The 15131-nt window shown below is 36.0% G+C and overlaps 2 protein-coding genes across 9 annotated transcripts in view; both read left to right on the plus strand.

Annotated features, from left to right (window-relative positions):
- The window catches only part of Ipo11 (importin 11), a 179397-nt gene that overhangs the window by 107572 nt on the left and 56694 nt on the right, over positions 1 to 15131 (plus strand). For 6 of the 8 annotated variants that reach the window (XM_015989110.3, XM_006995670.3, XM_076551935.1 and 3 more), the window contains one exon: positions 4485 to 4606. In XM_015989110.3, the coding sequence (XP_015844596.1) occupies positions 4485 to 4606 (122 nt within the window). Of the gene's footprint in view, positions 1 to 4484; positions 4607 to 11911; positions 12048 to 15131 lie in introns of those variants that run through there. The other 2 variants (XM_076551940.1, XM_076551941.1) reach the window with 1 other exon arrangement.
- On the plus strand, positions 12060 to 12764 carry Lrrc70 (leucine rich repeat containing 70). The gene has a single exon (XM_042261582.2). The coding sequence runs from the start codon at positions 12060 to 12062 to the stop codon at positions 12762 to 12764; it is 705 nt and encodes a 234-aa protein (XP_042117516.1).

Here is a 15131-nt window from a genome sequence, read left to right on the forward strand (position 1 = left end):
GTGATATTCTGTAACAATCTGATGTTTTCAGTGATTAATCTGTCTAGGCTTATGAGATGTGGAAGACAGACTATATTTAACTCATCTTTAGATTGGACGGGACAGTTGATGAAATCTTTTCTTTTTTCTTTTTATTTTTTGGTTTTTTCAAGACAGGGTTTTTCTGTGTAGTTTTGGTGCCTGTCCTGGATCTCGCTCTGTAGACCAGGCTGGCCTGGAACTCAGAGATCCACCTGGCTCTGCCTCCCAAGTGCTGGGATTAAAGGTGTGCGCCACAACCACCCGGCAGAAATCTTTTGACCTATAATGGAAATAAATCTAATTCAAGGAGATCCAGGGCAAGCAAGTGGAAATTTTGCCATGGAGAACTGAACCACAAATTTGAGAGCCCAGCCTTCGTTTCAGTGACTTGATAGGAGAAATGTTTTCATTAGTCTGTTAATTTTAACTGGGACAGGAACTATGTAAAAGTTTATTCAGTTTAATTCAGCAAAATTTTTGAGTGACTCTGGCAATATAATTCACAGCATAAATTATGTGTTATGGCAAATAGTATTTTAAATCTTTATAAGAACTCAACAATAGCATTTGTATTCCTGTCTCATATGCAAAAATATTAGAGATTTGGAGAGCGTCCACACTGCTAGTATATAGAAGAGGTGGAATGCAGACCCCAGCAACTCTGTCTTAGCATCTGATGCCCCAGAGGTAATTTCCTCTGCACTCACTCCACAGCAGACAGTCTCCTCTAGTCACTGGGCATATTTGACCAGAAAGTTCATAGACTTTTTTAAGGGAAAAAAGTACATAAATACTTTAATAATATAAGCATTGTGCTAGAAATACACGCAGTATGCTATGGAAACAGAAAAGCCATCAACTACGTTAACAAAACAAATTTTAATTAGAAAAATAAAATGACCTATAGTTTTATGTCAGCATTGTATTTGGCTAAATTCAAATGTATTTCAGTAAATTATTAAGTGACCTAATTGCAATTAAACTATGGATAACTGAGCTTTTTTTTTTTTTTTTTTTTTTTTTTTTTTTTTTTTTTTTTGGTTTTTCGAGACAGGGTTTCTCTGTGTAGCTTTGCGCCTTTCCTGGAGCTCACTTGGTAGCCCAGGCTGGCCTCGAACTCACAGAGATCCGCCTGGCTCTGCCTCCCGAGTGCTGGGATTAAAGGCGTGCGCCACCACCGCCCGGCAAGCTTTTTTAAGCTTTAAAATATTAGACATTAACATTATAATTTGTGTTGAACACTAAACCTAACTTTCCTTTTCATATAATCAAAGCACCATGTAAGAGCTATCCCATTCACCCTTGGTAACTTTGAAAGCAAACACGTTTTTAAACTTAAGTGATTTTAAGTATTATTATGGAAACAACCTACTATCCTTTATCTGTAACTTCTTCCAGTCTTACTTTTCCTTTCCTTGTTCCCCAGTTTTGGACTTTTCTCTTTTAAACTTGAGGTTTTTTTTTAATGTTTTATTATTTTTAATTTGTGTATGTGTCTGCGTGTGGGTATGACACATAAGTGCAGACCACTGTAGAGGCCAGAGGCGGCATATCTCCATAGATCTGGAGTAACAGGTACTTGCGAGTTGCCCGATGTGGGCACTTGGAGTCAAATCTAGCTTACAGAGTGTCTTTCCTGGGACTCTGCTTCCATGTCCCTAAGCTTTTGATTTTGCTTGTGTGTTCAGTAATGTTGGGAGCAATGTGTTCATCATCCAGGCAGGTGAAGTACAAGAGTGACTACTTCCTGAAATTGTGTACCCTCTACCCCTAGAATGCTCACCCTAATTTTGGGCCTGCTTCTATATCATTATTCTGACTATGGCCTGTGTGTCAGGTGCAGTCTTTACTTTTTATAAAGGCCATGAAGTAAGAATAAGTAGTACATTTTTTTTCTGTTCAGAAAATAAAAATTATAGTATATACTGACATGATTTTAAGTTTTTTGTAGGAGGACAAATGACCGTGTTATTTGTTTACATACTGTTTATGGGTAATCCAGGGGATTGAGTAATTGTGACTGGGCTATAATGGCCCACAAAGCTGAAAGGCTTAATACTTGACCCTTTACTAGAAAAACTTGCTGATTCCTCGTATCCAAATTGCTTTTTGAGTTAGTTCCCTGCTGCACAGTTTACTATTAAATGTTGCTGTCTATTAAATATTTTTATAATAAATGTGTTTTAAATAAAATTACATTGAAAATTTGGTTTTGCAGATTCAGTTTTTGTTAAATTGTGTCTATCAAGGCAGCCTCCATTTTTATTCATTATCTTTTGTTTGTTTTGTTTTTGAAGTAGTGTCTTGTTCTGTAGACTAGGCTGTAATTGAACTCATTTGTAGGTTAGACTAGTATCAAACACACAGCAACTCTACTGCCTCAGCCTCTCAAGTGCTAGATTATAGGCATGAGCCACTACACTTGGCCTATTAATTATATTTTAATAATGAAATTCCATAGTAGTTTTATAATGGTTGTGATTTGCTATTTAAATTTTGCTTACCATATATTCCAATAAACTTCCATATAGCATGTGTACCATTTGTTTTCAAATTAAATATGAATTGAAGACATGGTGATATAAACTAAACTGTCTTGATCCAGTGTCATTGTAATAATTTTACAACACTTCTAAACCCAAAGGCATATCAGCTGTGCTAGCTATGAAGTAATTAGGTTTAGACATCGTAAGAATTTATGTCCTAATACTTTAGTAACTATTAAAAATAATATATAAGGCCTAGAAATGGCTCAGTGGTTAGAGTACATGTTGCTCTTGCTGAGGTTCAGTTTCCATCACCCACATTCACAGCTGCCTGTAACTTCAACTCTGGGAAATCCAGGGCCCTTTTTTGGCTTTCCCCAGCACCTGCATAATGCACAAATACCCACACAGACACATGCATGCACACATATTTAAAAATCTTTTAAAAGTACATAGAAATCTAGAATCTTTTTTTTTTTTTTTTTTTTTTTTTTTTTTTTTTTTTTTTTTTTTTTTTTTTTTTTGGTTTTTCGAGACAGGGTTTCTCTGTGTAGCTTTGCGCCTTTCCTGGAACTCACTCTGTAATCCAGGCTGGCCTCGAACTCACAGAGATTCGCCTGGCTCTGCCTCCTGAGTGCTGGGATTAAAGACATATGCCACCACCGCCTGGCCTAGAATCATTTTTAATCTCACTTTTAAGTGGCATAATTACTGACAAATGCAGGTGTGCTTGCCTGTTGGACAAGTCTCGGATTCTTAATTCACGATGTTGTGTGAGATCTATGCACCTTCATTTCCTCGTCCACCTGACTCTGGGTCATTCTTTAAGAAGAGAATTGCAGTGTTAGAACTGGGAACTGAGTCAAGCTGGGTTCTTGAAGCATCTTGTGAATGTTGCTGTTTCAATTTTTTTAATTATTTTTTTTATTTTATAATTAATTTAATTTTACATATCAGCCACAGATTCCTCTGTCCTCCCTCCTCCCACCACCAGCCTTCCCTCCCAATCCACCCCCCATTCCCACCTCCTCTTTGAGTTCACTGTACCATCTCAGGTGCAAAACATAATTTAGGGAATTCAAATGTAAAAAGATTTTCAATTAGTAACTGCTTGCCTGTTAATTAGGAATAGTATGACTGTTAACTAGGAAAAATGTAACAGTCTTAATAGAAAAGAATAAGAATGTAAGGTTGATTTTATGTGACTGGATTTTTAAGGTAGAGGTTTGGCATTAAATATTTATTTCTTTAAATGTGATAGAACTAGAAAAAATATTTATAAATAAACCTGATAAATAGATCTTTTAATGTACATGATCAGTTTTCTTGGTCTTTACTGGAGAGAGAAGGATTGCTACAAAAAGGCAAGTCACTGTGAATGTTAATCAAATCTACAAGATAATTTCGTAGCAGTATCTACCCTTTGGTGGGGACACATCAGTGAGCACCTTGCTAAGTTAGCTCATAGAATCAGTCATCTCTGCCATTCTATACTATGGATTTAGTTTACCTTTAGTTTCATTGTGTTTTATAGCTGTTAGTTCGTTTTCTTTGAGATTCAGCACGTTGGGGTTGCAGCCAGCCTGGTTCTGAGAAGAGGTATAGCAAATAAGACTGGCAAATTACAGAACACTGACCAGTAATCGTTCAATTTAAAAAAACTATCTAAATACAAATATATATACTTTTCATTGTGCCAGGAAGAATGGTCTTGATTGATTTATTAAATAATGTTATTCAAATCACTCATTGGCTACACTACATACAGGTTGTTATTACATTTCTTTGTCTCTCATGATTAATTGGAGTCAATTTTTTGTTTTAAATTATTTTCCAGACCAAAGCTTGTCTCCAGTTCCATCGGTTTTGTGTTTGTATGATTGAACTTTAACCATGTCTTAGGTTTTAGATGTCAACAGCACTTACTCTTATACAAGAAAAATTTCAAATATTGAGATGTCATCTTCCTTCATCCAGATGGACCAGCTTTTAGGAAATGTGATTGAAATGTGGGTTGATCGAGTGGACAACATCACACAGCCTGAAAGGAAGAAGCTTTCGGCTTTGGCTTTACTTTCTCTTCTGCCTTCTGATAATAGGTAAGGAAATGACAAGTTGCTTTCTCTTTTATGTATATATATATATATATACACACACACTTTTATGTTTATGGGTATTTTGCCTGCTTGTGTGTCTATGCATCATGTGTGTGATGCCCTTGGAGGCCAGAAGAGGGTGTGGGTGCTAGGGATCCAGGTCATCTGGAAGATCAGTCAGTGCTCTTAAGCACTGAGCCATCTTTCCAACCCAAAGATGGTTTCTTTTAAAACATAACATAGCTTAGTGTGGTGTCGTTCACCTATAATACTAGCACTCTGGAGGCTAATGCAGCCTGGGCTGTAGCAAGAATATCCTAAAGGAAAAAAAAGAACAAATAGTAACATAATTATTCAGATGTCTTTAAGTACCATGAGGCAGACTTCCTGAGCTCAGGGTTGAGTGGTGAGCACAAATGGTGAGTTCTCAGGTTACCACCCATTTTATTTAAGAACAGTTTCTTTTTTTTTTTTTTGTTTTTTTTTTTTTTTTGTTTTTCGAGACAGGGTTTCTCTGCGTAGCTTTGCGCCTTTCCTGGATCTCACTCAGTAGACTAGGCTGGCCTCGAACTCACAGAGATCCACCTGGCTCTGCCTCCCGAGTGCTGGGATTAAAGGCGTGCGCCACCATTGCCCGGCCCAGAACAGTTTCTTATTTGTTTGTTTTCTGGCCATCTTTCCTGCTGCAGCAACTCTGCAAGGAAACCTCCACTCCTTTTTTAGTTTGAATTTTAAAGACCTAAGAGCAGTTCTGTGCATTTGATACTGTGTGAAAAAGATGATTTCAGTGTCTTAGAACTTTGTATTTTGGGGAAGTTTTAGAGAATTATTAACTAATGATAAAATAAGTCCACTATTTTTTTTTTTGCACTCGTTCAATACAACTTCCTGTGTCCTTTCTGTTCTAACAATTCCTTAGCTAAAATAATTTTCAAATTCTGAATGTTCAGTTTGAATTTTCTCTGCCTTTTTTAAAGGCTTATATTATTTACACATAGAGGATAATATATCCCTCAGCTGATTTCTTTTCTTAATGAAAATAATATCTGCATTAATTTACATATACCTTCTTTTAATGCTTTCAGAAGATTTTTTTTCCTTTAAAAGACATAGTTTAAACCACAACTATAACTTGTAGAAACAAATGATAGTAATCCTTTGGTGTTTACTCTCTAAATTGGTGATCCATGTTCTAACTCCAGAAACATTTAATATGCGTGTTTTGAAGAGCTCCACACAGACAAGTTCTTTGAGATGACAAAAGTGCTTTAAGAATTTGAATTTCACTTGTTTTAGGTCAAGTATGCCCCAGTGGGGAGTAGTTAATGTAAGGTAGTTGAGTGATTTAAACACGGATTAACAAAATAGCAAAATGTATGCGTATGATGTCTAGCTTTTTTAGAAAATGCTTTGTAATCAGATTTTCTGAGTGTCAGATTTACTATGCTTTGATTGTGTATACTTTGATCTGCAATTCTCATTGCAAAAATAGTGTATACAGTGTTGTATTTGGGAACTTATTTTAAGAATTTTCCAAGTCATCATATGCTTTCATAAACTTCTTAAAGTTTTTTTTTGTTTTGTTTTTTTCCTTTTTGTATATTAATTTGTTTGAAGACAGTGTCTAAATATGTAGCACTGTCTGGCCTCAAACTCAGTGTATGGACCATTGATCTACCTCTTCTTCCCCTTGACTGCTAGAATTCCAAGTGTGTGGCACTACCCCTGGGTGTTTGGGGGATTTTTTTTTTTTAAATACATTAGACTAGTAGTACTTAAAGGTAGAAAGTAGGTTCCATAGAGCAATATTTTTGTTGTATAATTAAGTAAAAGACATTAGGGATAGGCGCTTTATAAAAAGAAACAGGGTCTGATTGGTTAATAATGTAGGAGGCTAGAAGTTCAAAATCTTATACACGCTCCTCTTTCTGTCTCCTGCATGGTGATTTGACTAACCTCATTGTTTCTAAGTGAATATTCAGCATAGTAGACTTAAATTTTCATCTTTAAAAAATGCATGCATTTTGTTTATTTTTTAAATTATATTAAGGATATAATATAATACATATTATATATACATAATATACTTTCCCCATTTTCATCTTTTGAAGTAAAATGAGTCTTTTGTTGTAAATTATCCATAAATCCTTAAGGCTAAGAGAAAGATTTTGAGGCAAGAATCACCTGCCTTTGTTTTTGTTTTTTGTTTTGTTTTTTCTTTCTGTCCTTTCTTGGGGCTGGAATCTGGTGCCTGGAACATGCTAGGTAAGTGTTATACACTGAGCTAAGTGTCTAGCTCTTTCAACTTGTTCTTTTTATAGCAACTCACGCTCATGGAAACTATTTGGTGTCCCAAAAGAACTACATTAATCCCTTCCAGGGGCAGTGTCCATTGTGGTCTCATTACCTTCCTATAGATGCCACATCTGAGAAGTTCTACCACCCACCTCTCAACCTTGCTCTGTGGAGAGTCGTGTTCTAGTTAGACCATTTCCAATTTTCCTGGTGGAAGCATGTTTTAAGTGGTTCTGCTGAACTGCTCCTCCCCTCGGGAAGCTTACTTGATACAAAGGCTTCTGACTTATATTTGATTGATGTTTGCTGATTGAATATTTTGAATGCCATGAAAATCATTTGTAAGCATATATACTTTGGTGTTTACAGAGCCCAGTGCCCAGGTTCAGATCTTCTATCACTTTTTGAGTATAAATGAGTTGTTTAACTTCTATTTAACTGTAAAGTCAGGCAAAGAATAATGCATCTTTTAAATCATTGATGTTGCTCTTGAAGTAACTCATCTAAGAATTTGGTGCATCCTTCCCATGCATTGTGTTACGAATTTATTTTAAGGAGCTAGTTGAAGTTTCTTGTTTTTGTTGATGCTACAGTTTACACTGCTGTATTTATGGTCCAAAATGGGAAATATATACATTTAATGTTCCTTTTTGAAAATAATTATTGTAGTAACTGCCAAAAGAAACTTGTTCTTAAATTAGTGAGTGCCTAGTATTATTTCTGTATCACCAAACTCTTTCTGCTTCATGGCAATGTCATTTTTAAAGGGACATTTGAATACTCTGTAGCTATGTAGACAAACAGTAATGTTAGATTTGGCATTTATAAAGGCACTGTGTATTTTTACTGTTAGGTTTTTAATAAATTATTGTGTGTGCCATGGCAGGTGTGTAGGTGTGAGAGGACAGTTTGGAAATTGGTTCTCCTTCTGCAGTATGGGTCCTGTGAACTGAATGTCAGCCTTGGTGGTGGATGCCTCTACTTTCTCTGCCATCTCCCCGACTCTAGTCTATTGTCTTTTCTGTTCTAGCCGAATTTAAATAAGTTTGTGCAGACACAGACAGAGTTGTTTTCTTTCAGTGGGCATTTTGTTTAAAGTTTTCACTTAGGGATTATATTTGTAATGAATGTTCTAAAGTGCATGTTGCTATTTGGGGAAAAAATTAACAATTATAATACTGTAATTTAAGAACAAGTTTCTTTTCGTAGAATTCAATAATTTTATGTAATTTCATAAAGGTTACTTATAGTTAGTTACTGAAAGAGAATTGGCTCAACAAGCGACACTCTCCACTCTGAAATGCGTGGTTAAGGCGATACAGAGAGACTGCTGATGTGGAACGGTGACGAGGAGGGCTGCTAATGGGGCTCTGCTCTGTGTTCCCCCCCTTTAGTTTGCATTTAATAGATTGTCCTTTGACTCTTCCCTACTTGATTTGTGTGACTCAGTTGATAGTGTGTGTGTGTGGTGCTCCCCACTGCTTTACTACTACTGAAAATACTAATAAAAAATTACCGATAAGAGTCAGAAATCATGACTGAACAGTATGTAACTATTTTATTTAGCTCTATAAACATGTTTTATTTATTCACTTGTGTGAGGGGGCATGGGTGTGCTATATATAGCATATATATTGAGGTCACATGACAATTTTTTGGTTCTTTCCTTTCACAGTGTTGAGGCAGGGTCTTTCTTTTTTCTGCCATGCTTCCTCCAAGTTAGCTGGCTTGAAAGCTTCTAGATGTTTCTCTAGTTTCCGTTGCCCATCTCACTGTGAAAGTGCTGAGACAGCAGATGCAGACCACTGCATCTGGCTTTTTACAAATTCCAGGATCCAACTCGGGTCACCAGGCTCATATGCCAAGTACTTTTATTTGCTGAGTTGTCTGGCTGGGCCCTAAATCTTTATTTCAATAAAAAATTACATTAGATTCAGATTCCTTTTCATGCTAATTAACTTAAACTAATTCAGACGTTTATAGAGAGTGAAAAGTAATTCAGGAGCCTCTTTTACTCTTCCCCAACTCTGTGTGTATGTGTACCTGTGTACCTGTATACATGTGTGTGGGTGGCATGTGCACATGTGTCCGCATGTGTATGAAAGCCAGAGTTCAACTTCGGGTGTCTTCCTCAGTCTCTCTCCATTTTTCTTTTTTTTTCAAGATAGGGTCTCTCATTAGCCCTGTAGATAGACCACTGATTCAAGTAGGATAGGACCAGCACGCCTCGGAGGTCGCCTCCCGTCTCTGCCTCCCTGATGCTGGGGTTGTAGGTATGTGCAGCCACACTCAGCTTTTTTACGTGGCTGTTGGGGATCCCAGCTCAGGTCCTCATACTTGTATGATAAGCATTTTACCTACACAGCCACCTCCCAGTCTCTTCTCCCTAACTCTCTATGCAACTTCAGTTAATAATTTGGTAAGAAACTTTATAGTACTCCCCCCCTCAACCCAGGGCATATGCCTTAATATCTTCAGGACTAATTGATAGTAATCAGTATTTTTGTTCTTTTTTTTTCCAAAAATGTAAACAGAAAATCTCAGAGGATAATGTATTAGTACTTTGTAGATTCTAAACTATTATTTTATGTAGTTTTTAAATGAATAAATCTTCAATAAGTGTTTGAAAGTGAAAATGTTAATGCATTTAAACATTCTTGATATGATGGCCCATGCCTTTAATCCTAGCCTGAGGAGGCAGAGGCAAGCATCTCTCTGTGAGTTCAAGGCAGGTCTGGTCTACATAGAGACTTCCAGACTGGCCAAGGCTACATAGTGAGACCCTGTCCAAAAACAAACAAACAAAAAGAACAAAGACAAGACAAATTCTCAAAAATCAAATTTTTTATATACTTTTATTTCAGTGTGCCTTTTCTACTTAGTAATTGTGTTGTTGAGCTGGGAACATCTCCATCAAGAATGTGCTTGCTTTCCTTGCAAGCCTGAGGCCCTGAGTTCAGATCCTTAGCATCCACCTTAAAAATCCAGGTAATCCCATCTCTGTGAGTGGAAACTATCTCTAGGGCTCAGTCAGTGAGTTCCAGGTTCAGGGTGAGAACCTGGCTGGATTGAAAAGGAAGTTGGAGAGTAATAGAGCAGGGCGTTGATGGCAATTTCGGTGCATACATGCACATTCACACACACAGTGTGTTGTGGATAGCTAAAGACTTCTTACTAGATTTTCAGTACCTCAAGTTGTCAAGCATCTGGCTTTAAAAATCTTTCAAATTGTAGGACCTATTTAGGCATATATATTAGGAAAACTGAATGCATTCTAAAAAAAAAAAAATACGTTCCTGAGATTTCCTTTCAACAATACTTTTGAAGCACAGATAAACTTACTTCCTGTCACACAGTTTCCTGTATCCATGGTAACCCCGTTTTACACATTGACTGTAGAGGAACCAGTGTGAAGAGTGGCGTTTCCTGAGCAAGCTGTGACTTTAAAATTCAAAAGAGGTGGTGTGTTGGAGGTCAGCAGTGGCCCAGAAAGAAATTGAGTTAAGGAATGGCGCTCTTCAGAGTTAAAACAAAAGTCTTTGCTTAAGTAAGCCAAGTGGTGATATGTTTTTCTTTTTCTTGGTAAGATTATTTAAGTACAGACTTTTAGCTGAAATGAATTGTGTGGAAAACTACAGCTTGATTTTTCTATGGTGTTCATATTTTCTTAAATTTTCTTAATTGCTATTTGCTGTTAGGTTTTATGTAGATTATGGGGCATGTATTCAGAAATTGTCAAACTAACATCATTTGTTGTTTGTTGTAGTTGGTTGTAATAGTTTATTTTAGCAAACATTTTTCAGTTATGGAATTATAACTCAATTCAGTTTGAATTATCTTTGCTAAAGAGTGGGTTTCGTTGCAGTGTTAGCAGTTGTATTCCAAATGTTCATTGCAGAATACTCTCACTCATAATATGGAGGTAACAGATGTTCTTAGCTAATCCTAGTTTAAATAGATTACTGAACTTTCAATATTTTGAGACTTCTGTTTTAAAACCATTCTGATAATTTAAAGTTTTGCCTTTGGAGTTAATACTGATATAAAAAAAATATTAGGTTGGGTTACATATAGATTATAATTTTCTTTGCCTTGCATATATTTATTTCTGATCGTGACTTGACATTTTGTATCATTATTGTATAAAGGAATACTAGGGTGCTTGTTTCTTTACCAGCTTTCTCGGGAAACAGACTAACAGGTTTTTCACACTGTAGAATTTTCCTACAGTACAGTTTTGTGTAACTGATTGGGAATAATGTTTCATTTAAGTGAAAGTGAACTAATAGCTCTTAACTCTTTTGCAGCATTATATTTGGATAACTAATGTGTACGAATGTCTAAAGGCTTTATTTAGTTAAGTTATTCATATTTTCTACCTCTAAACAGTTTTTATAAAATGCTTGGAGCCTGAAATATTTAACGGACTGTCAGATCTTTGTGATTTGTGTTTACAGTCTAATTGGATGTCTTTTGTTCCAAGAAGATTGTTTAATGATCTGGTTTTAGGTCAGTGTCTGCATCTATAGAGGACTAACCTTAATTTGCTCAGCAGTGGTACAATTGTTCCCAGATTCTTGATTTACTGAACAATAAAAAAATTAAGGCTGTAGATCTCAGAGTTTCATCATCTTGTATCCACTGATTATTTGTATCTAGAAAGTAATAATTTAACAAAAGTACCATTAAATGTACTTACAAATCTTGAGACTGTCTTTATCTTGTCGACCTTTTGAAACATGATAGCCCTCTGCATTTCAAAGAGTTATTGGTGTAAAGTATCCCCTAAAGCAAGTAAGGATTATAATGTTACTAGGGTTGAGCTTAGTAAAATTAGCAATCTTAAACATTTGATTTTTACTCGTAATTACTTAGAAAATTTAACCTGATACATTTAGCTTGGTTAGGAATTTATCTTAAGTTAGAAACAATAATCTGAACATTGATAATGATGCATTTAAAATATGTAAGCATCTTTGAAGATCCTTAATCTGTCATTTAATAATCTTACAGAATTACATCCAAGGGTCCCTAAGCCATTGTCTTCATTGACTCATCTTCAGGGAAATTCCAATTTTGTGAATGCAATCTTTTGGGTCTTCAAGACTGGCTAGCCTCTTCAGCCATTGCTGTAAACATCTGTTGTCAGAATCCCCTATCTATGTGTGGCACAACATTATGCTATATTAAATGGACTGACATTACAAATTGCACTTTACCTTCGACAAACATATCCAGAGCTTGGGCTGTAAAATCTCTTCATATTCATCACAAGACCACTGCACTAATGATGGCCTGGCATAAAGTAACCACAAGTGGGGAACATTTGGAAAACACTGTGACTGAGAGCATTACCATCTGGGAGCGGATTCGAGCTTCATCTGCCAGTAGGTTTTTTCAAGAGAATACACTTGGTAATAATGCATTAGAGACGACCACAGTTTTACCTGTGCAAATACAGCTTACTCCTGTTAACTTGAACTTGGATAAAAACAGTGCTCTACCAACTGATGCCTCTTCTGTGTCAGGAAAAACATCTCTAATTTGTACCCAAGAAGTTGAGAAGTTGAATGAGGCGTTTGACATTTTGCTAGCTTTTTTCATCTTAGCTTGTGTTGTAATCATTTTTTTGATCTACAAAGTTATTCAGTTTAAACAAAAATTAAAGGCACTAGAAAACTCAGTGGAAAATAGGCTTGAGTATTACAGCTTTTATCAGTCAGCAAGATATAATGTAACTGCCTCAATTTGTAATACCTCCCCAAATTCTTTGGAAAGTCCTGGCTTGCAGCAGATTGGACTTCATAAACAAATTGTTCCTGAAAATGAGGCACAGGTCATTCTCTTTGAACATTCTGCTTTATGACTCAATTAAATATTGACTATAAAAAATCCTGTAGTGCCATGTGGATATAAAATTTAATCTTTCTTACGGAATTATATACTTTACTTGGAAATATAAATTATATGATGTTAGGATTATTAAAATGTATGTTAGTAATTTGAATAAAGTGTATTTATTCTGCATATAATTTTCTTTGATTCTGTAACAAGATAAGTAGCCAACTTTCTGGGTACTGAACAGCATGTTAAGTATGTGATATGTCACAAATGATGTTTATTTCTAAAGTCTTGTAAGGCTGTACTATCTATACTTAAATTACACAGAAGGAAAAATAGGGAGAGAGAGTTTAAGTAATTTTCCAGAATTCTCATGACTTATGACATGTTGTAAGTCCATTTGACTTGAGCTGAAGCTTTTAATTTTATGTTTTATTGGTGCCTAGGCGCTAAGCTTATATATAATTTTTAAAAATTAGATGTGATTCCTATTCTTGGTTGAACTTGAATCTAGAAGAAGACACATGATTACTGTGCAGTATGCTAAGTGCTGTTTGTGAAAGCACCTTTGGGTATATGTGGTGATGAAGCATAACTTTATGAAAAAAATAAGAAGCATTAAAAAAAATCTACTGTTCTGGACATAGTAGCACATGCCTCTCAGTGCTCACATGGGTTTCTGTGAGTTCTAGGCTGGCCAGGGTTGCATAGTAAGGCCATGTGTCAAAACCAAAACTAAACACCAACAACAATAACAAAAAAATAAACAAAACACCCTTTTTTACGAAACATAGAGATTAACCCAGTGACGAGAGCTGTCAGAGCAGTTACCTTGTTAGACAGATTAATTAACAAGAAAGAATACTGTTTTCCATGTCCTAAAATTCAATACACTCAGAGTTGCTTAGGTAGTAAGAGGTTTGCAGCAGAAGAAAAAGACCAATGGATAAAAGCTATTATAATTTTATGATTTTTTTTCTGAGGGCCATGGGGAGCCCTTGAGGGATTTAAGCAGTGAAGAGATACTATGGAATTCAACCTCTTATAGAAAAAGTTCACTTTTTATGGAAGGAACAAAATTAACTGGGTAAGAAATAGAACCATTAACCCAGGTAGAGTTGCTGGAGGCTGGATGGATGTCAAGAGTTACTCTGGAAGTCAAAGGACCTGCTTTGGTGATTGATGGAGGTATGGCAGGTAAAGGAGAACTAAAAGATGTTCTGCTTTTGCCATAGGCCATTCTGTGCTATATTCTGGAAGCTAAGGAATAAGAGGGAGGTGAGTGGGTTAAGATGATTCAGTTTTGAATTGATAGACTTTGAGATTCATGTATATTTGATGTCCACGTGTAAATAACCTGGCAAGTGGATGTTCAGAATCAAGGTTTATCTGGTAAAGCCAGTTCACGTTTTATCATCTAACACATTGAAGTAAAAACACTTGCTACCAAAACCACAAGCACTTAAGCTGTAATTTTGAAAAACAAATAAGCAAGAAAGATTAGGACTTTAGCTTTTAGACTCTTTAATATAGGTATTTATTAGAAGAACTCAAGTAATGTGATTTTCTGTATTAGTACACATTTATAGTTATATACCACTCTGTATAATATTAAACAAGTAGTAAGCATTTGTGACAGATAATAGTGACCTAACCCACAAATAGATGATCAACTATGTGTGTCTTTCCTCTTGATCCAAGTTTCATATTTTATTAAAAATTAATATTATCCATATGATATTGTTCTAAAGCATTCTGAGGTGTATAACAAGTAATTTTAGCTTCCTTTATAAAGTGGGAATAGTTATGAGAAAGTTCTATATTGTATAGTGCCTTACTGTAGATTCAAATAGGAGTCTTCTTATCCTCATCCCATTTCTCCCACCCTGATCTTTCTCAGATTCAGTGGGTGTCAACAGGTATGTTAGTTTTCAGGTGTTGCTTTGTTTTGTTTTGAGACAGGATTTTATTGTGTAGACTAGGCTGACACAGTGTTGAGATTAAAGATGTGTGCCAACGTGCCTGTCTAGTTTTCAGTTTTAACAAGTTTGCTGATACTGCTGGTTGGGAAACCATGTGTTGAGAACCACTGCATAAAGATATTTGAGAGAAAACTGAGAAGGGTCTGAGTAGTTAGTTTAAGATGCATTAGAAAATGATAACAGGACCAAGAGGACCAGTGGGTAAAAGTATTTGCTGTGCAAGCTTAAGGGCCTGGATTTGAATCTTTAGAACTTGTGAAAGCATAAGTGTGTATAATCCCTGACCTCCTGTGGAAGATGGGAAGCGTAGACGTGAGAAACCTGCAAGCTGCTAAGCCAAAGAGATCCTGTCACCAACAAGGTGGGTGGTGAGGGTGGATGACTGAGGTTGTCCTCTGTCCTCCTCTTGT

The sequence above is a fragment of the Peromyscus maniculatus genome, chromosome 15 (genome assembly GCF_049852395.1).
Source record: "Peromyscus maniculatus bairdii isolate BWxNUB_F1_BW_parent chromosome 15, HU_Pman_BW_mat_3.1, whole genome shotgun sequence".
Taxonomy (NCBI): Eukaryota; Metazoa; Chordata; class Mammalia; order Rodentia; family Cricetidae; genus Peromyscus; species Peromyscus maniculatus.

Coding starts and splice junctions, on each gene's coding strand:
- Lrrc70 (XM_042261582.2), top strand. CDS start 12,060: ATGTGTGGCACAACATTATGCTATATTAAATGGACTGACATTACAAAT.